This window comes from Muntiacus reevesi, chromosome 1 (genome assembly GCF_963930625.1).
Source record: "Muntiacus reevesi chromosome 1, mMunRee1.1, whole genome shotgun sequence".
In the NCBI taxonomy this organism is placed as follows: domain Eukaryota; kingdom Metazoa; phylum Chordata; class Mammalia; order Artiodactyla; family Cervidae; genus Muntiacus; species Muntiacus reevesi.
This window is the reverse complement of record NC_089249.1, coordinates 230,285,493-230,312,865: the sequence shown is the minus strand read 5'-3', so window position 1 is coordinate 230,312,865 and position 27,373 is coordinate 230,285,493. Positions and strand designations below refer to the sequence as shown.

At 45.6% G+C, this 27,373-nt stretch overlaps 1 protein-coding gene across 18 annotated transcripts in view; it reads right to left on the bottom strand.

Annotated features, from left to right (window-relative positions):
• LOC136156218 (protocadherin gamma-C3) overlaps positions 1 to 27,373 on the bottom strand; it is a 165,522-nt gene that overhangs the window by 84,727 nt on the left and 53,422 nt on the right. The window contains exons 1-2 of one of the 18 annotated variants that reach the window (XM_065918764.1): positions 9,513 to 13,006; positions 8,434 to 8,691 (exon numbers count right to left, since the gene is read on the bottom strand). The exons of 10 other annotated variants lie outside the window; for them this stretch is intronic. In XM_065918764.1, coding sequence (XP_065774836.1) covers positions 8,659 to 8,691; positions 9,513 to 11,930 — 2,451 coding nt within the window. In that variant the 5' untranslated portion in view covers positions 11,931 to 13,006 and the 3' untranslated portion in view covers positions 8,434 to 8,658. Of the gene's footprint in view, positions 1 to 20; positions 2,798 to 6,008; positions 8,692 to 9,512; positions 13,007 to 14,119; positions 16,729 to 18,569; positions 21,160 to 23,361; positions 26,525 to 27,373 lie in introns of those variants that run through there. 7 more of the 18 variants (XM_065918749.1, XM_065918756.1, XM_065918752.1 and 4 more) reach the window with 7 other exon arrangements.

The following is a 27,373-nucleotide window of genomic DNA, read 5'->3' as shown; positions in this document are numbered from 1 at the left end:
AAGGCATTCATTAAACTCACTTGAATAGAAGCAACAGAGTGACAGCTTAACTTGTTATTCTCCTCAGTGACACTTACTACCAAAAAAGCTTCATTAGAAAGATCTTGTGGGGACACCACTTCTGGCGTCAAGGTGAGAAAGTCGAACCTTGGTTTCTGAGAATTCCCAACGCACAGACTGTAGGAATAAGGCAAAGTCCCCTCACTGTAGTTGGGGAGAACCACAGGTCCAGTCTTAGAACAGAGATCAGATTGAAAACAGCCCCAGGTGGCAAGCCCAGAGGAGCCTCGAAAGCGCAGGACGACGGCCAGAATCACTGCCAGGAGGAAGAGAACCGAGATCAAGGCCAAGGCCACCACCAGGTAAAACTGCAGCTCAGCCTGGGGGTCAGAGGGCGCCGGCCGGTCACTGAGGTCCGGCAGCGCCTCCTGCAGGCTGTCGGCGAAAACCAGGAGCAGCGTGGCGGTGGCCGAGAGGGGCGGCTGTCCCCCATCGCGCACAGCGACCAGCAGGCGCTGGCGGGCCGCGTCCCTGTCGCCCAAGGCCCGCGCCGTGCGCACCTCGCCCGTGCGCAGCCCCACGCTGAACAGTCCGGGCTCGCTGGCCTGCAGCACGTGGTAGGACAGCCAGGCGTTGTGTCCAGAGTCTGCGTCCACCGCCACCACCTTGGTGACCAGGTAGCCGGGCTGCGCGGCGCGGGGCACCGTGTCGAAGAGCGCCGAGCCGTCGGGCCCCAGCGCCGGGTACAGCACCCTGGGCGCGTTGTCGTTGCGGTCGCCCACCAGCACGCGCAGGCTCACGTTGGCGCTGAGTGCGGGCGAGCCGTGGTCGCGGGCCTGCAGCGTCAGCTCGAAGGCGCGCAGCTGCTCGTGGTCGAAGGCGCGCTGCGCGAACACCACGCCGCTCTGCGGGTTCACGGACACGTAGGACGACAGCGCGCGCGGCTCCAGGTCGCTGGCCACGATGGAGTAGGAGACGTGACCATTTGGTCCCAGGTCGGGATCGGAGGCGCTGACTTGGGCGATGGAGGCGCCGGGTGGATTGTTCTCTGCCACGTGGACCACATAGGAGGCCTGGTGGAAAACCGGAGCGTTGTCGTTGACATCGGTGATTCGTAGAGTGACGCTTCTGCTGAAGGAGAGGGGCGGCTTGCCCCTGACTGTGGCTGCGATGGTGACATTGTACTCCGGGGACTGCTCCCGGTCCAGGGCCCCATCTGTCACAAGCTTGTAGTAATTATTGGCGGAAAATTCAATTCGAAAAGGAACTTTTTCTTTTATGAGACATGTGACCTCCCCATTTTCTCCCAAATCTTTATCATGTGTTTTGAACAGAGCAATCACGGTTCCGGGTTTGGCATCCTCGGTTATGGAACTAGAGACAGAAGTGAATACCACCTCTGGGGCATTGTCGTTCTCATCTAAAATGTCCAGTATAACTTTACACTCACTGGCCATCCCTCCACCGTCCTTGGCTTCTATGCTTATGGTATAACTGCTACTAATTTCAAAGTCTATAGGATCGTTGGATTTAATTTCTCCACTTTGATGATCCAGCACAAACATGTTTCCAATACCTCGCAGTGTTTTGAAGGAGTAGGTGATCTCTGCATTGATGCCCTCATCCTGGTCAGTGGCCTTCACCTTTAGAACAAAAGTGCCTGGGGGTGAGTTCTCACGCAGGCTAACTTTGTACATATCCTCACTGAACACTGGGGGGTTATCATTGGCATCAGTGACCTCGACCCTGATTTGAGTGGTGCCAGTTTGGAGGGGATCACCCCCGTCCACTGCTGTCAAGACCAGGAGGTGGGAACTCTGTTGCTCCCTGTCCAGGGGCTTCTCCAGCACTAATTCTGGGGCATTCTTGCCTTCAGTCTTATCCTCAACCATCAGAGAGAAATGCTCACTATAGCTCAGTTGGTAACTCTGGAGAGAGTTAGGCCCTACATCTGCATCAATAGCTGATTCCAGACCAAACCGAGTTCCTGTAATTGCTAACTCGTTGATTTGTAAAACGATGTCATTTTGGGGGAAGTGAGGTGGATTGTCATTTATATCTTCTATTACCACGTTTATGTGAAAAACATTTAGAGGATTCTCTGCTACAATTTCCAAGGGTACAACACACAAAGGGTTTTGGGGACAGAGTGACTCCCGATCTATTCTGTCACTCACAATTAAGTTCCCATTCTTCGTGTTTACAGAAAAGTATAGTTTCTCAGAACTAACTCTGAGGTTGCGGGTCAATAAATCCTGTACATGCAGCCCCAGGTCCTCGGTCAGATTCCCCACCACGGAGCCTCTGGTCATTTCTTCTGGAATAGAATAGCGGATCTGTTCGGAAAGCGCCCCGCAGAACAAAGGCAGCAAGAAAGGAAAGAGTACTTGCCGCCGCCGGGTACTGCTTCTCTGCTTCACTCTATTTCCCATTCTTCTCTGCGATGCTGCAAACTCCGACGTGAAGAGATGGTTTGCAAACTGCGTTTAAAATATTCACACCGATCACATAGAAAACTCAACGCTCCCAGTTTGAAGAAAACCCAATCGGTATTGTAGAATCAGATTTGCGGAGTAGCGAGCCTGAGAACGGGCTACTCTTCCTTCGGACTTGCTTCTGTGACTGCGCAAGAAATCACCGGGTAGACGCGGAAAGCTAGTTCTTGCAGCGCATTGGCCAACAGCGGCGCTCGGAGTCTATTTAGCAAACTGCAGTCCGAAGCCTTGTAAATAATGGGATTCAGTATTCCAGCAGATACGTTGAACTAATGTATGGTGAATGAGGCAGTTTAGGAGTTTCAAATGGGTCTATTTTCCAGTGTTTATTACCAAAGAGGGTTCCGTAGAGATGAGGGCCTATAGAAGAGCCATTAACCCAACAATGAGGAAAGTTTGTCTTTTTCTAATTAGAGGAAATGCACATATTGGAAGAACAAAGGCAGTCTTCCTCCAGACTTAGAACAAAGACCAGGTGGAAAAACAGCCCCACCAAGTGATTTGGGGGAAAATTTGACACCTGTGGAATGATACCCAGTATTATCTTCATTCTGGTATGCATATGAGTTTCCTCCTTTCATCAGAAAAGGAGAGATCAGAGCTGTATAGGGCATTACTCAGGGTAAGAATAGCCAATACCATAAAGTCTTCCTTGTTACTTATCAAAGAGATTTATGAAAAAAATTATGAAGCATTTTACACTTTCATCATAAAGATAATATAAAAGTGTACCCTAGTAGGCTACTATAGGAATTTAATGACATGAAATGTGAGGGTTTTATTTTTATTCTTTTATTTAACTGTACCTTATGTTGCATCTCAACAGAACTTAATCTACCTCTAATCAAAATAACCTTCTTAATCTCAAGTGTCAAAACCAGCCTTTCCATTTTGTTCTCTAAGATCTTGGTTGCCAACTCCTAACTAGTTCAGATTATGTTTTTTAAAAATATGGAACAACCTCCCTCTCCCAGCAAAAGCCTCATATTCTTTTTATTCAACTAGTTTCCATTCAAGTAAAATGCCTTAAATCTTTTCCCTCAGTTTGGAATCTCATAGCATAAATTCTATCCTGATGATGCTCAAAACACTCAACATTTTTCTTGACTTCAAGACAAATTTAGGCATCTGTTGCAGGACTTCCCTTTCCTTACAGCTGAAATTCTTTTTGCTCAAACATTAGATACTCAATTTATAGTTAATTATAGTAAGGTCAGTTCTGAAATGAGAAGGGATATCTTAAAAGGAAAGGTGAATATGCAAGTAATCTGGACCAAATATCTAGAAGTGCTGTGAGAGTGTTGAGCTCAATTGTTGACTATGGAGATGATTCCTGAGATCAATACCCTAGAAAAGTTTCCTTTCCTCCCTTAACTTTCCTAGACATTGCTTCAGATAACACATTATTAGGTAACTATTAGGTTCAATAACAAGGTGGTTCTGAATGTAAGAACTGATTACGAAAAAAAGTGAAAGTATTAATCATTCAATTGTGTCTGGCTCTTTGTGTCCCCATGGACTGTAGCCCGCCAGGGTCCTCTGTCCATGGAATTCTCCAGGCAAGAATACTGGAGTGGGTAGCCATTCCATTCTCCAGAGGATCTTGCCCACTCAGGGATCAAACCCAGGTCTCTTTCATTGCAGGCAAATTCTTTACCGTCTGAACCATCATGGAAGCCCCAAGGACTGAGTGTACTAGTATTTAATATAAAAATGAGTTTATATGAAACTAACACAATGTGGTAAGTCAACTATACTTCAGTTTTAAAAATGAGTTTACACACAAAGAGAATAGACTTGTCATTGCCAAGGGGGAGAAGGGGTGGAGGAGGGAAGGATTGGGAGTTTGGGATTAGCAGATGAAACTATTATAAGGATGGATGGATAAACAACAAGCCCTACTTTATAGAACAAGGAACTATATTCAACATCCTGTGATAAACCATAATGAGAAAAAAGCATATGTATATAGTGAAAGTGAAAGTCGCTCAGTTGTGTCCGACTCTTTGAGACCCCATGTAGTATACAGTCCATGGAATTCTCTAGGCCAGAATACTGGAGTAGGTAGTCTTTCCCTTCTCCAGGGGATCTTCCCAACCCAGGGGTTGAATCCAGGTCTCCCACACTGCAGGCAGATTCTACCAGCTGAGCCACAAGGGAAGTCCAAGAATACTGGAGTGGGTAGCCTATCCTTCTCCAGAGGATCATCCTGACCCAGGAATCTAACTGGGGTCTTCTGCATTGCAGGTGGATTCTTTATCAACTGAACTATGAGGGAAGCCCATATGTGTGTGTGTATATATATTCCATAGAATGGAATCAATTTTTCTATGCAGCACAAATTAACATTGTAAATCAACCATACTTCAATAAAATGCTTTAAAGTGAGTTTGCAAAGGAAATAAAGATGAGTCCAAGACTCCTAAGCATACTGAAAACAAACAAAAATATCCAGAGGAATACCAGCTAAATCAATCTCATGAAGTCTGAATACCCACTCCATCTCTTATATTCACAAAATATTCCATATGAATAAATCTAAAAAATGTAAACATGTTTAGCCAATTTGAAAATAACTTTTTGAGAAGCACTGGATCAAAATTAAAAGCTATTTCTATAGGAGAATTTACTACATTAAAAAAATTCCTCAACAATACACAGACACTAAAGTTCAAGTAAAAGAATAAAAGGAAATAACACCAGGTCTACAATTCAACTACTTCTTCAGAACAATCTAATGATTTCACTGTATAAATAGAAAAGATGTCTAGAACTTAAGGGGGAAAATATGTTCTACATTTTCTCTCCCAAGAGAGCCTCATATTTAAAAGGGAGTCAGTATGTCTTATTTTAATGAGGCAAAGAAATGAGATCAGGTTGAAATAATCAACAGAAGCTAAACATATTGCTAGTCACCAAAAGTCAAAAGAGAATTGTTTTGTGCTCAGAAAAAAAAGCTGATGTGTGCAAAAGTGTATATGTGTGAGTATGTGTGTATATGTATTATAGATGAAGAAAAAGAGCTAGAGTGAGTATGCTGTTGAATCAACTTGAATATTAGAAGTAAAACAATTAATTGTAGAATATAATTATACATCCGTGGAGGCAATACAAAGCTGAAATGAAATAAATAAAAATGTTTATGAATCATTAACTTGAAAACAACCAGTTTACATTGATAGCCAAATACTGATGATAGAAAAATATTACTAAAATTCAACTTAAAACCAAGCAAGCCATGATAACACAACTGGACCTCTGAAATTAAAACAAAGAAACAAAAGAACCTGCCAGGACCAAAAGAAAAAAAAAAAAAAAACTTTCACAAAACCTTTCTGAAAACTAATGATAACTTGATGAGGTAAAGCACAAAATTTCACATGCTTTTGCTTTATAAAAGAACATACGCCCCCTCCCAAACAGTTTATACAACAGGCTCAGGAAAAGAAAAAAGTCATTTAAAAAGACCTATGCACAGACATCAACAATAGGAAGGCAGGAAATAAATCTCACCTGATTACCAGTAGGATCACATTTGCCTAAACTTGTAGCTGAATCTTCAGTTATCAAAAGAGGCTCGCTTTTCCCACAGCTCTCCTGACTGATGAGCGTGTCCGCGTAGTTCGGCTGCGGGAAGATCACGTGACTCCCCCGCGAGTCCGCGGTGAGCGAGACCTCGTGCGAATAGGTCTGCAGGAAAGCCCGCACCCCGTCCACGCCCACAAACTGAGACGCCGGCACGCCAGCCAACCCGCTGCCCGAAGCCTGGAGCAGACGCGACAGGTGCCAGCGCCGCAATCTGAGCGTCAGTAGCACGATGACAAAGGCGAGGAAGACGCAGGAGACCGCGGCCACCGCCACCACCAGATACAGGGTGAGGCCTGAGTCTTCGGGGCTGACTGGAGACTCCAGACTGCCTAAATCAGCCAGGACATCGGGGATGCTGTCAGCCACAGCCACCGTGAGCGTGACGGTGGCTGAGAGAGGGGGCTGCCCGTGGTCCTGGACCGCCACCACCAGGCTCTGCTTGAGCGCGTCTCTGTCCAGCAGGGCCCGCGCTGTGCGCACCTCGCCCGTGTGCAGCCCCACCGAGAAGAGTCCTGGCTCGCTGGCCTTGAGCAGGCGGTAGGACAGCCAGGCGTTCTGTCCCGAGTCTCTGTCCACTGCCACCACCTTGGTGGCCAGGTAGCCAGGCTCTGCTGAGCGGGGTGCCAGCTCCACACCAGTGGAACCATCCGTGGGGAGGGCAGGGTATAAGATTTCGGGTGCGTTGTCATTCTGGTCCAGCACGAATATGCTCAGTGATACATTGCTGCTGAGTGGTGGGTTCCCACTGTCATGCGCTGTCACCCACAACTGCAGTTCATGGAACTGTTCATAGTCGAAGGAACACAGGGCGTACAGAACGCCGGTGTCTGAGTTTATGGAGACATAGGAGGATAGAGGTGCTCCCTGGAGGGTATCCTCTGCCAGAGAATAAGTGACCTGGGCATTCTCTTTGCTGTCCTGGTCAAGTGCAGTCACCGAGAAGAAGGAGGCCCCTCTGGGGTTGTTTTCCAGAATGTAGGCAGAATAAGAGGAGTGAGTAAAAACGGGTGGGTTATCATTGTCATCTGCTACATTCAGTAAAATATGAGTTTCTGTAGACAAGGGTGGACTTCCCTGATCTGTCGCTGTCAGTGTTATATCATAGCTCTGAACCTGCTCCCTGTCCAACGCTCTGTTTGTTATCAACTTGTAATAATTTCCGTAAGTCTTTTCTAGTTCAAAAGGCAGGTTATTTGGAATGAAACAGGAGACTTGACCATTTTCTCCGGAGTCTTGATCTTGCACATTTAGAAGAGCAATCACTGTACCAGGAGGAGAGTTTTCCAGCACTGAATTAGTAGAAGATGTGATAGTTATTTCTGGAGCATTATCATTCACATCCACGACTGTGACCAACATTTTAGCAGTGGTAGAGAGACCTCCACCATCTTGGGCTTGAATTTCCATCTCATAAAATCTATATTTCTCAAAATCCAGAGAACCCTGTATTAAGACTTCTCCAGATCGGGAATCCAACTGGAATATCTCAGAAGCTTTGCTTTCCATATTTAGAAATGAATACACCACTTCCCCATTGATTCCTTCATCTGGATCAGTTGCGTTTACCGTGAGCACCCGAGTTCCAGAGCTGAGGTTCTCAGCAACACTCACTTCATATACAGAATGTGTAAACTTTGGGATATGGTCATTTATATCAAGAACCACCACACGAATGGGAACAGTGCCCTGGCGGATGGGATCTCCTCCATCTAAGGCTGTGAGGAGGAGGTGATGAGCAGCCTGTTTTTCCCGGTCCAGGCTCCCCTCCAGCACTAGCTCAGGATTCTTGGCCCCTTCCGTTTTGCCTCGCCCTTGCAAGGAAAAGTAGCTGTTAGGATTGAGCTGGTAGCGCTGGAGGGAGTTCATTCCCACGTCTGGATCCCTAGCGTTAGGAAGAGGAAATCGCGATCCTGGAGTTGCGTGCTCACTGACTTTTATCTCTACTTCCTCCTCCCGGAAGCTGGGGGCGTTATCATTAATATCCATTATTTCCACCTCCACTCCGTAAATCTTCAGGGTGTCTTCCACAAGTATCTCCATGTTTAAAAAACAGGAGGAAACCGCCTCACATAGCTCCTCCCGGTCTATCCTACCCGCGGTGATCAAGCTGCCACTTCGCGGATTTAGAGCGAAAAGCTGCGTCTTTCCTCTGGAGACAATGCGGACTCCGCGCTCCGCCAGTTCCCTGGGCTCCAGACCCAGGTCCTTGGAAATATTGCCCACGAAGAAGCCTTTTTCTGTCTCTTCCGGCACCAAGTATCGGATTTGCCCGGCCCCCGACTCCCGCAGCGTCCCCAGGAAAATATACAGTAGGACCAGCCCCCTGCGATCCAGAAGCAGTTGCCGATTCGCCATGGCTGAGCCGATATTCCGCGGTTTCTTGAGCCTTTTGGTTCTGAATCAGCTTATGTATCTACGAATTCCCTGGCCGACTACATCCAAAAATATATTAGAGAGCGAAGAGAAGTACTTTTACGTTTTCAGCATCAGGATCTGTGAGTTTCCACCTCACTCAGCTTTGTGAGGTAGAGGTAGGGGGGAGGGAGGGATTCTGTAGCTTGAAGCTTCCCGTTCCCTAATTGGTGAACAGCGGCGCCTGGAGCCCAATCTTATTATTGCAACGAGAAAGAAAAACGCAACTATTGTTTCTGTTCGGAAGTTATTACACTTCCCTCTTTGAGAATCACAAGTATTTGTAAAGCATAAAATTGCAGACAATAAAGTTAGGTGATATGATGTTAAAGGTTTACCAAGAGCACTTATGAAAAGAATAATTATTAAAAAGGCTTGCTAATCTTAAAATTTTTTCAGACTACTGGAACTGAAAACTTGCAGGTTAGATTTGATTCCCTTTGGCTTTTATTGACTGAAGGGAGCAGTATTTGTGGTTGTGTAACTAGCACTGTTCCAACAAAATCATCAGTTAGGATTATAACTATAATTCTTACCAATGTTTCTTTGTTGAGTAAAACAAAGATAAAACATTGAAGAGAATGTAGATCGCATTAGAGTTGTCATTTAAAATACCACAACATAAATATTAACTGTATTCCATATCCTTAATTAAAAGGCATTCTAGGGACTTCCCTGGTGGTCCAGTGGTTGAGACTCCATGCTTCCAGTGCAAAGAAACAGCTTCAATCCCATGTGGGAACTAATATCCCACATGCCACCGCAAAAAAAAAAAAAAAAGGCATTCTATTTCATGAAAAATTGGCCTGAGCCTTCTCTATATACTTTACCTTAAAATATATTTGAATAGTAGAGGGTTTGCAGCATTGTAAACTTTAGTCTTAACAGTAATACCCATGGGTTTGAACTACATTTATTTTAGGAACTTTATCAAGAGATGGAATCTAAAATCTCAAAAAACAGTGCTCTATTAGAATATATTGGCATACTGGAATATAAAACGTATTAAGTACTTACCTGTTTAAAAGTGTTCTTATCTGCTTCAACACTAGGAGTTAAAATGCTATCCAATAGCACTGAAGAGCTATCTTTGTTGAGAATGTCTTGTATGGCAGGACAGTGTTCAACAGATGTGAGAAAATTAAGCTCTGGATTAGTTTGAGTCCCTGGCACACATAAATTATAGGCATAGGGCAACGTTCCCTCACTGTAGTTATGAGGAATCTCAGGACCAGACTTAGAACAAAGAATAGACCCAAAGAAGCCCCTGGCGCTGGGGCTGGAAGAGCTTCGAAGGCGCACGGCGATGGCCAGAATCACCGCGAGGAGGAAGAGCACCGAGATCAAGGCCAAGGCTACCACCAGGTAAAACTGCAGCTCAGCCTGGGGGTCACGGGGTGCCGGGCGGTCGCTGAGGTCCGGCAGCGCCTCCTGCAGGCTGTCGGCGAAAACCAGGAGCAGCGTGGCGGTGGCCGAGAGGGGCGGCTGTCCCCCATCGCGCACAGCGACCAGTAGGCGCTGGCGGGCCGCGTCCCTGTCGCCCAAGGCCCGCGCCGTGCGCACCTCGCCCGTGCGCAGCCCCACGCTGAACAGTCCGGGCTCGCTGGCCTGCAGCACGTGGTAGGACAGCCAGGCGTTGTGTCCAGAGTCTGCGTCCACCGCCACCACCTTGGTGACCAGGTAGCCGGGCTGCGCGGCGCGGGGCACCGTGTCGAAGAGCGCCGAGCCGTCGGGCCCCAGCGCCGGGTACAGCACCCTGGGCGCGTTGTCGTTGCGGTCGCCCACCAGCACGCGCAGGCTCACGTTGGCGCTGAGCGCGGGCGAGCCGTGGTCGCGGGCCTGCAGCGTCAGCTCGAAGGCGCGCAGCTGCTCGTGGTCGAAGGCGCGCTGCGCGAACACCACGCCGCTCTGCGGGTTCACGGACACGTAGGACGACAGCGCGCGCGGCTCCAGGTCGCTGGCCACGATGGAGTATGAGACCTGGCCGTTGGGTCCCAGGTCTGGGTCGCGAGCGCTGACTTGGGCGATAGAAGCGCCGGGTGGGTTGTTCTCTGCCACGTGGACCACATAGGAGGCCTGGTGGAAAACCGGAGCGTTGTCGTTGACATCAGTGATGCGTAGGGTAATGGTAGTGCTGGAGGAGAGGGGTGGCTTGCCCCGGTCAATGGCTGTGATAGTGACGTTGTATTGCGGAGTCCGTTCTCTGTCCAGGGCCCCATCTGTTACTAACTTGTAGTAATTATTAGAAGAAGAATGAATTTTAAACGGAATGTCTCTACTTAAATTACACGTGACTTCTCCATTTTCCTTGGAATCCTGGTCCCGTGTTTTGAAGAGAGCCACAACCATTCCTGGCGGGGAATCCTCTAAAATCTGATCTGAAAGAGAAGTGATGATTATTTCTGGGCTGTTGTCATTTTCGTCCAAAATCTCTATAATTACTTTACACCGTGTAGAGAGGGATCCTCTGTCCTTTGCTTCCACAACCATGGCGTATCTTCCTACATTTTCATAATCCAAGGGTTGATGAGTTATGATGTTTCCTGTAGCAGAATCCAGAGAGAACACGTGCCGGACTGTATCAGCCACACCAAGGAATGAGTAGGTGATCTCTGCATTGATGCCTTCGTCTTGATCGGTAGCGCTCACCCTCAGCACGAAGGTGCCTGGGGGCACATCTTCCCGAAGGCTGACCTTGTACACATCTTGGCTGAACACAGGGGGGTTATCGTTGGCATCCACCACCAGGACTTGGATCTGAGCTGTGCCGCTTTGCGGCGGATCCCCGCTGTCTAAGGCTGTCAGCACCAAATGGTGAACGTTCTGCGTTTCTCGATCCAGGGCCTTCTTCAATACCAGTTCTGGATATCTGCCCCCGTCAGGATTGTCTTTCACCACTAAAGAGAAATACTCATTAGGACTTAGTTGGTATTTGCTCAGTGAATTCATACTAATATCGGGATCATTTGCAGGCTCAAGAATTGTTCCAGTCCCCGGGCTGACAGATTCACTAATTTCTAAGAATATTTCATCCTTATGGAATTGGGGAGCATGGTCATTAATATCTTCAACAATCACAATGATATGAAAAATATTTAAAGGATTTTCCACCACGGCTTCCAACTGCAATTCACATCTTCTCTCTTTGCATATCTGCTCACGGTCTATTCGGTCCTTTACAAGTAAGTCCCCGCTCTCCGCGTCTACGTTGAAGAGCAGCTTCTCCGCACTAACTCGCAGCTTTCGAGCCGACACATCCAGGACACTGAGCCCTAGATCCCTGGCGAGATTCCCTACCACGGAACCCTTGGCCAGCTCCTCGGGAATCGAGTAGCGGATCTGCTCGCAGAGCGCGGGGTAGAACAAAGGCAGCAGGAAGAGAAACAGTACCTGCCTCCGGTCAGCCGGGCGTGTCTGCGTGCAGCTCCCTCCCATTGCGCGCTCTAGTTCTTGCTGGGTCCCAGTCTTTCTAGTTGGAGAAAGTGCACCTGGCACACTGGTAAAGCATTTGGCCCAGGACAGGCGGACCCCCAGTCTAGGGGCTGGGAATCCTTGTGCGCTAGGGAGAATCTGCGCGGCCAGGAGCCCCAGTGTATAAGCGGGTTTCCTTCTCTCTGTGTTGGTGGCTGCGCAGGAAATCCCTGCCTAGAGGCTGAGGAATCCCGGGCTTCAGAGCTTGCCCTGCACTGGCCGACAGCGGCGCCCAGAGGCTTCGCGTGGAACCGCAGCTTACGTTTTCTGCTTTATTTCAGGAAGTCTTTCTTTAAAGACAAGATGACCGCAGCTAAAATATTTGAACCTTATTCCTCCGGTGATTCTGTTTTCTTCATGAAACTTTTTTTTTCACATAGTCAAAACTATTATATATTGTGTTGACCAAAAGTTTGTAACATCTTACGGAAAAATCCGAATGAATTTTTTGGCTAAACCAATATTTTATATGTTAAAATTTTACATAGATATTGAATAGGGTGAAACAGTTCTTTAAAAAAATCTAAAAGGCACAGAAGAATGTCGAATGCAAAATAGATCTCCTATTCCATCGCCTACTGCTATCCAGTTCTATCAAGAGGCAATCACAGTAGATCCTTTAAAGAGTAAGTATCCACAAAGGAAAGTACTAAAGATAAGCACAAAAATTATTTTTGGTCTTAAATCTAGGCTTAATCCATCCCCCCATATTTAAGAACTAGAATACAACCACTTTAGTATTCATTACAGTCATCTAAGGTGTCCTATATTGCTTTTAAATAATTAGTATATTTCAACATATTTGCGAACAATAGCTACCATGCCAAAAGAGTAGCTTTTTTAAAACCTGTGTTTTTTCAAAATAATAGAATTATTTGAAATATATGCAGAATGATTTTGACTCTCATGGTCAGAAATGTGAAAGATTCAATTATTTGGAAGTTAAAAAAGAAAAGTTATTGACTATAGCTCCAAAGATAGTAACTTTGCTCTTTTCCACAGACATATCCTTGAACAAAAGTTGAATGACATGGGAAAAAAAATCATGTCTCATAAACACTTCGAAACACATTAGGGCATGATTTGACTTTATGCTACCATATTAGTTTAGAAGAACATTAATATAAATTAATAGAATAGTTAGAGATCAAACCAAATACATCACTATCATCACTTTAAATGGACTCCTCAGTAGTTCCACTGACCATCTGTTTAGAATTCTGTGTACTTCTCTGCTTGATTCACCTCTCATGCAGAAATGACTTTTTTTTAACTTTAAGTTTATTTTGACTGTAAATTTCAGAGTTTTCAATTTCGGGTGGATCTTCCATTCTCTCTGTAGTCACTGAAATTACTTTGGCATACATCTTTGTTCCTGTACTTGGGAACATGTACCAGTCTATCTCCCCAAATTATATATATGTATATATTTCAGCCTTAGAGATTGGAGAATTTAACAAAAAAGTGCAGAGAAAGCAGAACCTCAAGTCTGCTTAACATAATACCTTTTATCGGTTCTCTGGAGTCCCTATAGAACAAGGAAAGTAAAATTAAAATGGTATATCTTCCACATGACAGTATGAAATTAGAATCACAGGCAAAATGGATGCTGCAGTGTTACCAGGTATGATTATACTTCAAAAATTTAAGCACTGAAAATGAGCAGGATTTCCAGTAAGGCTAATGCATTTGTTTCTGACATTTACCTATTCTTACCAGGCCTGACTTCATAACAAGAGGCAGGGTTGTCTAAGGATTTCAGCATGTAGCCACCAGGAGAGCACACAAATTGACAAGACACTTCTGTATGAAAATCTTCTCTTAGGAACTGCGAGTACTATACGCAACAAAACTATAAAACACAAGACTGTGAAGCTAATCATAACAGCCTATGATTCACTGGGATTAAGTGACTATTTACCAGAAAGTAAAAACATATCATCCTTAATTATCATCAAGTAATTAATGGTTATTCTTAATTCTTAATTAATCCTTAATTCTATTCCTCAATGTTTTAACCAGAAGCCAATGTCACTGAAATGGAGGGAAAAGTGAAAAACTTAGGATTAGGATCCCACCATAATGCTGCAAACCTAACAGTAAAACTAATCATAATTCTTAAAGGTGAGAAAAGGAGCAAAAACAGAACTCACTGGCACCAAAGGGGTATCTTCTACAGGAAACTTCGAATCATCTAACAAAGACAGAGGATCTTTTTTCTCACAGCTCTCCTGGCTGATAGGTGTGTCCGCGTAGTTGGGTTGCGGAAAGATCACATGACTCCTCCGCGAGTCCGCGGTGAGAGAGACCTCGTGGGAATAGGTCTGCAGGAAAGTCCGTACCCCGTCCACGCCCACAAAGTGCGAGGCTGGTATGCCCAATCCGCCTCCGGAAGCCTGGAGCAGACGCGACGTGTGCCAGCCTCTCAGCTTGAGCGCCACCAGTACAATGACAAAGGCGAGGAAGACGCAGGAGACCGCGGCCACCGCCACCACCAGATACAGGGTGAGGTCTGAAGCATCAGAGGCCGGCGGGACCTCCAAGCTGCCCAGTTCAGCAAGGACATCTGGGATGCTGTCGGCCACAGCCACCGTGAGCGTGACGGTGGCCGAGAGAGGGGGCTGCCCGTGGTCTTGGACCGCCACTACCAGGTTTTGCTTGAGCGCGTCTCTGTCCAGCAGGGCCCGCGCTGTGCGCACCTCGCCCGTATGCAACCCCACCGAGAAGAGCCCTGGCTCGCTGGCCTTGAGCAGGCGGTAGGACAGCCAGGCGTTCTGTCCCGAGTCTCTGTCCACTGCCACCACCTTGGTCACCAGGTATCCTGGCTCTGCAGAGCGGGGTGCCAGTTCCACGCCTGTGGAGCCATCGGTAGGGAGGGCAGGATACAGGATATCTGGCGCATTGTCATTCTGGTCCAGCACGAATATGCTCAGTGATACGTTGCTGCTGAGTGGTGGGTCCCCACTGTCAGTGGCTGTCACTTGCATCTGCAGATTACGGAACTGCTCATAGTCGAAGGATCGCAGTGCATATAGGACTCCTGTGTCAGAATTGATGGAGATATAGGAGGATAGTGGTGCCCCCTGGATAGTGTCTTCAGCCAGGGAGTAAATAATCTGGGCATTTTCTTTGCTGTCTGGGTCCAGTGCAGTCACCGAGAAGATGGAGGCACCTCTGGGGTTGTTCTCTGGGATATAGGTAAAGTAGGAGATGTGAGAGAACGTAGGTGGGTTGTCGTTGATATCTGCCACTTGCAGGGTGAAGTGAGTTTCTGTTGATAGGGGTGGAATTCCTCCATCTGTGGCTCTTAATGTGATATTGTAAGAGGATACCTGTTCCCTGTCAAGAACTGTGTGTGTCACCAATCTATAATAACTATCAATCGATTTTTCTAACTTAAATGGCAGATTCCCCAGTATGGAACAGGTGACCTGTCCATTCTGCCCAGAGTCCAGATCATGCACATTTAAAAGAGCTACAACAGTCCCTAGAGGTGAATCTTCCATCAGGGGACTAAACAGAGATGTGATGGTTACCTCTGGACTATTGTCATTTACATCTTCTATTGTAATCAATACTTTAGCAGTTGCAAGATATGCCCCTCCATCTTCAGCTTGTATTTCTATTTCATAGAAACCTGTCTCTTCGTAATCTAGATTTTCTGATAGCTTTATTTCCCCAGTATTTTTGTTTAGTTGGAATTTCAACAATTGTGTGTCATGTAATTTTCGGAATGAATATGTCACTTCTCCGTTGGCACCTTCATCCCTGTCGGTGGCGGTGACTGTCAACAGCCGTGAGCCCACAGGCAAGTTCTCCAGAACACTCACTCGGTATTCAGGCAAACTGAAGACTGGTGCATTGTCATTTGCATCGAAAACAGTCACACTGATGAGGACAGTGCCAGATCGGAGAGGGTCTCCCCCGTCGACGGCAGTGAGAACCAGACGGTGCATTGCCTCTTCCTCGCGATCCAGGGCGTGCTCCAGCACCAGCTCCGGGGACTTAACGCCACTGACACGGCTTTGAACTGCTAGAGAGAAGTGCTTATTGGAGCTGAGCTGGTAGCTCTGTAGGGAGTTTACGCCCACATCTGGATCAACAGCTTCCGGGAGAGGAAAACGCATTCCTGGAGCGACGTTTTCATTAATTTTTACATCTAGATTTTCTGCTTGAAATTTTGGTGCATTATCATTGATATCAGTTACTTCTATTTCTACTCCGAAAAGTTTCACCCTATCTTCCACAAGAATGTTAAAACTCACCAGACACCGCGCGCTCTGAGCGCAGAGCTCCTCCCGGTCTATCCTGCCCGCGGTGACCAGGCTGCCGCTTCGCGGGTTCAGAGCAAAGAGCTGCGTCCTACCTCTGGAGACGATGCGGACTCCTCGCTCCGCTAGCTCCCGGGGCTCCAGTCCCAAGTCTTTGGAGATGTTGCCCACAAAAGAACCTCTCTCTAACTCCTCGGGAACCGAGTAGCGGATCTGCCGAGCTTCGGTCTCCCACGACATACAGAGGAGAAGGCAGAGCTGGACCAGCGCGATGAGGTAGGAGCGATTCCTTTGAGCGGCCATTGTTGTCTGGTGACGGGATTCTCGCTATGTCCTCACTGGGCACGCTGTGTTTTGGCTGATTCCTTTTTCTTACTCGGGCTGCAGAAGTCTCTGCGGCCTGCGCATCTTAAATTCTGAAGTGAGTTTCGCTGCAGCCCTGGAGCTGGTTTGCAGTAACCGTGGAGCTTTGTGTAGCTGGAGCCCTGAGAATCCGGATTGAGCGCTGGCTGCGGTTCTCTCATAGTAGATGAACAGCGGCGCTCAGAGTCCTCAGAAGTTACTGCACCCACTTACGTATGCAATAGAAAACAAAGGGACTCTATTTTTTGTTGCATATTTTATTTTACATTTCTTCTTTGGTTTCTCAACTGATATCTGTAGTTTTCTTCTTGTTGTTTAGTCCCTAAGTCGTGTCCGACTCTTTTGCGACCCATGGGCTGTAGCCCGCCAGGTTCCTCTGTCCATGGGATTTCCCAGGCAAGAATGCTGGAGGTGGATTGCCATTACTCGGTGGAATAAAGTGGAATGAAAGTACTACAGAGTATTAAATAATGGTCAATTAAATTTATATTTGCAACACTTATTTTCCCAATATAAATATATCCACTTTCAAAGGTAAGTAATGCTTGTTTTCTTTCCTATGAGCTTCTAGCTATATTCAGAAAAGCCTTACAATTTTATTTGAAATTCAGATTTAAATGGTTCAGCAGTGTTTAGTAGACATTCATATAGAGATTATTATGAGATAATCCCTTTTAATTCACTTAAAATTTTTAAATTTTAGATTGGTTAACTAATTATATTTGTTTAGCATTGAGATTCTGTAAAAGGCTTTCAAATTTTTCTAAAATAGTTTTATTGTGGCTCAATGATTTTTTTTGGAAAAATGTATTTTTATCATAGGTTATGAAGTTGAACCAAATGAGTTGAGCTGGTAATCACAAACTAAAAGGAACACGTCTCTATTGCAATGGGAAGAGAATACATACAAGTGCTATAAAACAATTTTTAAAAACAGAGTTAGAAATAGTGATGTGGGTTTTTTAAGAAATAAGCATATCAAACGACCTGTTTTCATCAGGGTGTTGATGGCAACATAAATAATCTCTTCCCCCCCCCCCCATTTAACTCTTTAAAGATTTTATCTTTTGTCTTCAAAGATAATCAAGAGTCAGAGATTGAGCACAGAGCACAATGACATTTCATTTGCTTTCTGAGAAATTCCTTATCTTCAATGTAGAGGAAAAAAGATTTGGAAAGAGTATAATTTGAGTACCAAGAAAAGTATATATAAAAGAAAAACCAGTAGGACCAAAAGTTTAAGAGAGAAATTCCTCTAGGGTAGTTAGTATTAAGGTTTGGGGCCCACAGCAACACTTGGCAATAGAATGAAAGTTTTGACTCCTCTGCCAGGAAAACTGCATACATCTGTAACTTTGCATGCAATTTCAGGGATTCATGATCTGTTCACTATGTCCCCTCAAATGCTTACAGTTTAATTTACATTTTTTAATAATCTAATTTTATTTTATTTTTGGCTGCACCATGTGGGATCTTAGTTCCCTGACCAAGGGTCGAAATCCCACCTCCTGTATTGGAAGCAAAGAGTCTTAACCACTGGACTGCCAGGGAAGTCCCAACAGTTTTAAAAAATGTTAAAATAAATGAAGATACCAGAATACACATACAGGATTATCTGCAACACATGTTTCTTTGATATGAGCATCTGCTTTGATATTTAAGGAGTACCTGAATATTATTAAATTTCAAACTATTTATTTATTTGGTAAGAAACCAAGACCACAGCCTGTTTTGCTAACTTAAGCTTGAAAAGATATCTCCAATTTAGTGACATCCTTTCTGAATTACAGGGCAACTTATGAACAAAACGAGTCTTGAAAATGCAGTCAGTAAAAACTGATAAGACAAGACAGTGATTAGTTATGGATTTTCTAAATATGATTCTAGATGTAAAAGTGAAATAGTATGCCCAAAATATGAAAAAAAATAGAATATTACAGAAGACAAAAAAGAAAAAGAAGAAACTTACCGGTGTTAGGGTCTCAGGATGTGTAGCCAAGTCATTCCCACTATGAAGTGGAATTAGGGCCCCAGGAGAATCACCACACACTATGTCTTGAGTGGGATGCAAAGGCTCACTACATCTTAGAAAATTAAACTCTGTCTTTCCAGTATGGGCAACGCACAGATTGTACGAATAAGGTAAAGTTCCTTCACTGTAGTTGGGAGGAACCACGGGTCCAGACTTGACACAGAGACCAGGCTTAAAGCAGCCCCAAGCAGCAGGGCTGGAGGAGCGTCGCAGGTGCAGGGCGACCGCCAGAATCACTGCCAGGAGGAAGAGCACCGAGATCAAGGCCAAGGCCACCACCAGGTAAAACTGCAGCTCAGCCTGGGGGTCAGAGGGCGCCGGCCGGTCACTGAGGTCCGGCAGCGCCTCCTGCAGGCTGTCGGCGAAAACCAGGAGCAGCGTGGCGGTGGCCGAGAGGGGCGGCTGTCCCCCATCGCGCACAGCGACCAGCAGGCGCTGGCGGGCCGCGTCCCTGTCGCCCAAGGCCCGCGCCGTGCGCACCTCGCCCGTGCGCAGCCCCACGCTGAACAGTCCGGGCTCGCTGGCCTGCAGCACGTGGTAGGACAGCCAGGCGTTGTGTCCAGAGTCTGCGTCCACCGCCACCACCTTGGTGACCAGGTAGCCGGGCTGCGCGGCGCGGGGCACCGTGTCGAAGAGCGCCGAGCCGTCGGGCCCCAGCGCCGGGTACAGCACCCTGGGCGCGTTGTCGTTGCGGTCGCCCACCAGCACGCGCAGGCTCACGTTGGCGCTGAGCGCGGGCGAGCCGTGGTCGCGGGCCTGCAGCGTCAGCTCGAAGGCGCGCAGCTGCTCGTGGTCGAAGGCGCGCTGCGCGAACACCACGCCGCTCTGCGGGTTCACGGACACGTAGGACGACAGCGCGCGCGGCTCCAGGTCGCTGGCCACGATGAAGTAGGAGACCAGGCCATTGGGCCCGAGGTCAGGGTCGGAGGCGCTGACTTGCGCGATGGAGGCACCAGGAGGGTTATTTTCTCCCACGTGGACGACGTAGGAGGCCTGGTGGAAAAGCGGAGCATTGTCGTTGATGTCCGTGATGCGTAGGGTAATGATAGTGCTGGAGGAGAGAGGAGGCTTGCCCCGGTCAGTAGCTGTGATGGTGACGTTGTATTCCACAGTCTGCTCTCGGTCTAGATCCCCATCTGTCACCAGCTTGTAGTAATTATTAGAAGAAGAATAAATCTTGAAAGGAACATCTCTTCCTACATGACAGGTGACTTCTCCATTTCCTCCGGAATCCTGGTCCCGTGTTTTGAAAAGGGCAACAACCATTCCTGGTAAAGAACCCTCCAAAATCTGATCAGAGAGAGAAGTAATGATTATTTCCGGGATGTTGTCGTTTTCATCAAGGATATCTATGATTACTTTACATTGGGAAGAGAGACCACCTCCATCCTTTGCTTCCACTTCCATGGTGTATCTTTCTATATCCTCAAAATCCAAAGACTGGTTATTCTTAATCATGCCTGTTTTCTCATCCAATGAGAACTTGTGTCTTGTACTCTGAGCAGTGCTCCTGAAGTAGTAGTTTATTTCAGCATTGGCCCCCTCATCCCGGTCAGTGGCTGTCACCAGCAACACGGAGGACCCAGGGGGTAGATTTTCACTAACGCTAAGTCTATATTCTTCTTGGCTGAACACCGGGGGGTTATCATTGGTGTCCTTGACAGAGATTTCTATTTGAGCGGTGGCACTTCGTGGAGGGTCCCCTCCATCCAAGGCAGTCAGTATCAAGCTATGGGATCGCTGCTCTTCTCGGTCTAGGGGTTTCTCCAAGGATAATTCTGGGTATCTGCCACCGTCAGAATTAACTCTAACCATTAATGAGAAATAAGGGTTAGGATTTATCTGGTAATCTTTAACTGAGTTCATGTTTATATCGGGGTCAGTGGCAGGGTCCAGGGATATTCGTGCACCTACGGATACAGATTCAAAAATGTCTAAATGTATTTCCTTTTTATCGAATTGAGGAGCATGGTCATTAATATCTTCAACAACCACAATGATATGAAAAATATTTAATGGATTTTCCACCACGGCTTCCAACTGCAATTCACATCTTCTTCTCTCTTTGCATATCTGCTCACGGTCTATTCGGTCCTTTACAAGTAAGTCCCCGCTCTCCGCGTCTACGTTGAAGAGCAGCTTCTCCGCGCTAACTCGCAGCTTTCGAGCCGACACATCCAGGACACTGAGCCCTAGATCCCTGGCGAGATTCCCTACCACGGAGCCTTTGGCCAGCTCCTCGGGAATCGAGTAGCGGATCTGCTCGCAGAGCGCGGGGTAGAACAAAGGCAGCAGGAAGAGAAACAGTACCTGCCTCCGGTCAGCCGGGCGTGTCTGCGTGCAGCTCCCTCCCATTGCGCGCTTTAGTTCTCGCTGGGTCCCAATCTTTCTGAAAAGCCAAAGAAACTGCAGTTCACGGCATCACTAGAAGAACTTTCGGCCCAGGACAGGCGGAGCTGGGAATCCGTTTGTGCTGGGCACAGAGTGCCCAGCCAGGAGCCTGGGTGTGTGAGCTGGTTTCCTTCTCTCTATCCGTAGCCGTGCTGGAAATTCCAGCCTGGAGGTTGAGGAATCTCGGGTGTCAGCGCTAGCCCTGCACTGGCCGACAGCGGCGCCCAGAGGCTTCGTGTGGGATCGCAGTCTCATATTTTAGTCTTGAGACAATTTCTCTCCAGAATGTGTTGTTTTTCATACGGTAAGTTGTGTCCAACTCTTTGCGACCCCATGGACTGTAGCCCGCCAGGATCTTCTATCTATGGTTTTTTTTCCCAAGCAAGAATACTGGAGTAGGTTGCCATTTCCTTCTCCGGGGAATCTTCCTGGACCAGGGATCGAATTGGTGTCTCCTGCATTGGCAGGAGGATTCTTTACTACTGAACCACCAAGGAAACCCAGAATATATATCTATCTATAGATTATACAGTTATGTAATTGCTAAAGTTTTAGTTTTAGTAAAGTATACGGGCAATGTTTTTATACTTAGTTTTTCAAGAAGTTTATTGTGGAAATTTTCAAACTTACAAAAGAAGTTAGGGAGCATTATTATTGAATCTTCATTTACCCCTCACCCAACTGCAAAGATGATCAACACAAGGTATTCTTTACTACATATTTCATTACCTCATTGTTTTGAAGATATCCAAGATATTTTAATTAACTCTTCTTTAGAGACAAGACATTAAGATGGGGAAGAATTTTATCCTTAAGCCTATTATATAAACTGTTACCAATGCAAAAGTCCTGCCTGATTTAAGAAAACAAGAATTCAGCATTTTCCACAGTCTGCCCAATCATCCATCCAAAGAGCCTTGAGGGCTGCTTTTAAAGACATGTCACCTTTTATGGCACAGAATAGTAGTCACCTACCATGATATATCATAAATATTTCTGTTATTACTTTTTCCATATTAACACATATTTTAGTATTTATGTATACTAAGTACTAAAGGTTACTCCCCAAGACAGAAACTTTAAATGATAGTTTTCCTATCCTATGGTTAAAAATATGACCCTGAGCAATGCATTATGTCTTTCCTACTTGCTTATGAATAAAGAACATTTGAAATAATTAAAACATCTGTATGATGGACAGACATGTTTAGCCCTTATATTCAGCATGTTTAAAATAGAATTTTGAGTCAATTTCAAATATTATTTTCAAGGTCTCCTACAATGTCATTTATTACTTGAAATAATATTGTGTTAAAAATCACATTACAAAATAATAATTATTCTCTTTATATCTAAAAGCCAGTGAATATTCTTAGATCCTTCCTAGTAGCTCCTGAGAATATTTTTCTAAAACATCTCCCATATCCAAATTTATTTTTAGCCTCAAAAGTTGGAGTCATAAATAACAGTTGAAGAATAATTTTAATTTCCCATGTTTTGTCTTCTCATAGGGTCCAGTCCAAGAAAATGCTCTTCAGCAAATATAAAGTATAGGAGAATTTCAAATTATTAACAATTATAGTATTAAGAGGATGAGAACCAATGGTGTTAAAATTTTTCACAGAAATTAAATGTCTATTGTTTATAAACAGCTATTTTTTCACCATTAAAAGAATAAAACATGCTGTATGAGGATATGGAAATAATAACTGAAGCTTGAATCATCCTCAGAAATGATCTCTAAATGCAAACAACTTCTACAAACATGTGACCTGAAACACATCACCTCTCAGGGGTGTTGTCTGGTCATAGAAACAGAAGAGAAGCACTGAATTTGAGTTTTCACTTAGTTCTCCAAATAGAATGCATTTCTTATTAATTTACCCTTACAAAAATAGCATCAGCTGTAGACATGTCTTCAAAGTAAGAATTTCACAATGCAGCCATTGCAGACAACAAAAATAATAAATTTCAGGAATAGAAACCTGTCCTAAGAATTAGCAGTGAACTGTGGCCACCACTCAAGCAACCTTATCCAATGATAAGAGCCATGCCCAGTGCCTGATGATGAGGGCTGTCCCAAGAGGGTTTCCACTGACCCTAGGTTAATTACTATGAAAAAGCAAAGATTGTTTCAACGATGTAACCAATAAATGCCTCCTATATTGTTGTTCAGTCGCTAAGTCGTGTCCGACTCTTATAGGTGTTAGAGCAAAAAATTAGGCTTAGTGAAGATTTAAATGTATGGTCAGAAATATGTTAATATCAACTTACCCTAAATGAAAGCACTTAAAGAGAAAATCATTTTTTTTTAAAGTAAAGAAAAAGACGAACTCACTGGAACGAAAGGGGTGTCTTCTATAGGAAACCTGGAATCATCTGAAACGCACAAAGGCTCGCTTTTTTCACAGCTCTCCTGGCTGATGAGCGTGTCCGCATAGTTCGGCTGCGGGAAGATCACATGACTCCCCCGCGAGTCCGCGGTGAGCGAGACCTCGTGCGAATAGGTCTGCAGGAAAGCCCGCACCCCGTCCACGCCCACAAACTGAGACGCTGGCATGCCAGTTAACCCGCTGCCCGAAGCCTGGAGCAGACGCGACATGTGCCAGTGCCTCAGCCTAAGCGCCAGTAGCACAATGACAAAGGCAAGGAAGACACAGGAGACCGCGGCCACCGCCACCACCAGGTAGAGTGTGAGGCCGGAGTCCTCGGGGTTGGCAGGAGAGTCAAGTTTGCCTAGATCAGACAGGACATCGGGGATACTGTCAGCCACAGCCACCGTGAACGTGACGGTGGCAGAGAGAGGGGGCTGGCCGTGGTCCTGGACGGCCACCACCAAGCTCTGCTTGATCGCATCTCTGTCCAGCAGGGCGCGAGCTGTGCGCACCTCGCCCGTGTGCAGCCCTACCGAGAAGAGCCCTGGCTCGCTGGCCTTGAGCAGGCGGTAGGACAGCCAGGCATTCTGCCCTGAGTCTCTGTCCACTGCCACCACCTTGGTCACCAGGTATCCTGGCTCTGCAGAGCGGGGTGCCAGTTCCACGCCCGTGGAGCCATCAGTGGGGAGGGCAGGATACAGGATTTCTGGCACATTGTCATTCTGGTCCAGCACGAATATGCTCAGTGACACGTTGCTGCTGAGTGGTGGGTCCCCACTGTCGCTTGCCTTCACGTGCATTTGAAGATCTCGAAACTGCTCATAGTCGAAGGAGCGCAGTGCGAATAGCACACCAGTGTCCGAGTTGATAGAGACATAGGAGGAGAGAGGCGCCCCTTGGATGGTGTCTTCCTCTAAGGAGTAAATAATTCGAGCATTCTCATTGCTGTCTGGGTCATGGGCTGTCACAGAGAAGATGGAAGTGCCTCTAAGATTGTTCTCTGGGAGGTAGACAGAGTAGGAGGTTTGAGAGAAGGAGGGTGGATTGTCGTTGACGTCAACCACGTGCAGGGTGATGTGAGTTTCCGTGGACTGAGGCGGTGTTCCTCTATCTGTTGCAGTCACTGTGATGTTATATTCAGAGGTTTTTTCTCGGTCAAGATTTTGGACTGTCAGCAATCTATAATAATCTTCTACTGACTTTTCTAACTGAAAAGGTAGAATCTCCTCGATGGAACAAACAACTTGGCCATTCTTACCAGAGTCTCGGTCATGAGCATTGAAAAGAACGACTATTGTTCCTTGAGGAGCATCTTCCCTCACTGGACTAAATAACGATGTAATGGTCACTTCAGGTCTATTATCATTGACATCTTCTACTGAAATGAGTACTTTGGTCCGATCCTTCAATGCCCCACCATCTTCTGCCTGTATTTCCATGTCATAAAACGCACATTCTTCATAATCTAAACTCTTCGCTGTTGATATTTCGCCAGTATTTTCATTCAGCTGGAATAACGGAGATTGTTTTTCACTAATTTTCCAGAATTTGTAAGTCACTTCCCCGTTGGTTCCTTCATCCGGGTCGCTAGCGCTTACGGTAAGCAGCCTCGTCCCCGGGGGCACATTCTCTGGGACTTTCACTCGGTAAATCGGTTGAGCAAAAACCGGGGCATTGTCGTTTGTATCCAACACTGTCACTCGGATGTGCACTGTGCTGGAGCGACGCGGGTCGCCTCCGTCCGTGGCGATGAGGACCAGGTAGTGAGCAGCCTCCTCCTCGCGGTCCAGGGCGCGCTCCAGCACCAGCTCTGGGCTTACAGCTCCGTCGTCTCCAGTTTGCACGTCCAGGGAGAAGTGATTATTGGGGCTGAGCTGGTAGCTCTGCAGGGAATTCAAGCCCACATCCGGGTCCACAGCCTCTGGCAGTGGATAACGTGTTCCGGGCAGAGCGATTTCGTTAATTTTTACTTCCAGATTTTCGACCTGAAATTTTGGGTTATTATCATTGATATCAGTGACTTCTATTTCTAGTCCGTGAAGTTGCACCCTGTCTTCAACCAGGACTTTAAAGTTCACCAGACACCGCGCGCTCTGAGCGCAGAGCTCCTCCCGGTCTATCCTGCCCGCAGTGACCAAGCTGCCGCTTCGTGGATTTAGAGCAAAGAGCGGCGTCTTACCTCTGGAGATGATGCGGACTCCCCGCTCTGCCAGCTCGCGGAGCTCCAGCCCCAGGTCCTTGGAGATATTCCCCACGATGTAGCCTTTTTCTGTCTCTTCAGGTACCGAGTAGCGGATCTGGCTCGCCCCCGTCTCCCACAGCCTCCCTAGGAAAAGGCACAACAGGAACAGTCTTCTGCGCTGCAGGCGATTCCTTGGAGCGGCCATTGTTGCTTCACTCAAGGTTTTTTTCCCTCAGAATACTTCCTGTGAACGCTGATTTCTTAGCTTCTGTTTTCCTCCTGCAAATTATGGCGATCTTTTTTCTCAGGAGAAACCCGTAGTGCCCCAAGTTCAGAGGCTGAGTTACTCTGCAGCCCCGGAGTCTGTCTGTGGGATCCGAGCGGCTTTGTGGAGTTGCAGACCCTAATACCTGGACGGAAAGCTGACTGAGCTTTTCTTAGAGTTGGTGAACAGCGGCGCTCAGAGTCCTTAGCCGTTACTACACCCACTGAGATGCGAAATACTATTGCTATAGATGACTGACAAAACACTACTCTCTTACCGTTGTGATTTTAGATTTCTCTGTGTCGTGTATTTATATTTCAAAAGCAATGACCACTTGTGGGTATTTTAGTTGGAAATAAGGTGACATGAAACTTCTATTAAATGTCATTAATATCACACAACCTTACTCTCATTTTTGATAGCATTTTGCTCTTTCTAGATATGTAAATTATTCAAATTTCATTTTTTGTAATGTTGCAACTGTTTTTTATAGGTCGTTATTTTCTGAAGTAATTAAAATGTACAATCCTCTTTGGAAATATATCCATATTTTTCTTATTTTATATGTACATCTGTATTTACATAATTATATTGAATGAATATATAGATTACTCAATTTGAAGCTGTTTTATAAGACATTTACTTTCATGGTGAGGTTCTTGGAGTAAAGTTTCCTTAAGATTTTGTTTATAAAATTTAATTACATAATGGTACTAGATTTTCTCATCTAATATTGCTAAATTTAAGTAGATTGAGATTTTAAAAATTTACATAGTTATGGTTGTTAAACTTTTAGCCTATTTCAATTTTTAAAATATTTAGTTTTCTATGTGAATTCATAGTGCATGCACAGCCTACAGCATTTGGAAGATTCAAATAACATACCCTGTGAAGTAAGTTTCCATTTCAGTTTTTTCATCAAGAAATTAGCAATATTAATATAATATTAAACTTCCTATTATAAGGGTCATCTAAACTTATGTAATAATTTGAGGGAAAAAATATAAGATGTAGAACAAATTAAACACCACAATAAGAAATTTCTTTCAGCAATTTGTAAAGAAATTATTTACTGAAGCAGTTCCTAACAGAAAACAAGCAAAAGACAGATGCTTATGTAATGGCATCTTTGTATGTGCTTGAAATTAGTAGATTTTGCCTTAAAAATAATTCAGAATTCTCCTTCCCTCCTACAGATAGGAAGATGAGATAACCTCTAGTCACTAATGTTTAGGGCTCCAAGTAATAAGACAAATACAGTGACTTTCCCCTCTTTCCGCTTCAAAAAAATAGGTCAGGTATGAGAGCAAGTGATAGAGGGAGCAGCATTTTCTTTTCTCTTGCCAAGTATCTCCTGTTAACTATAAAGAAGACAATTTTGCATTCAAGGAAATTTGAAGGGACTTATATAATGACTTCGATTTTCTGATGAGTTCACTGAGTCCCTCTCACAATATATCACACAGTATTTTTTCTTAAAATTTTAAGGACTTCAAAGACTCACATATAGGTAGATTTAAGGAACTAG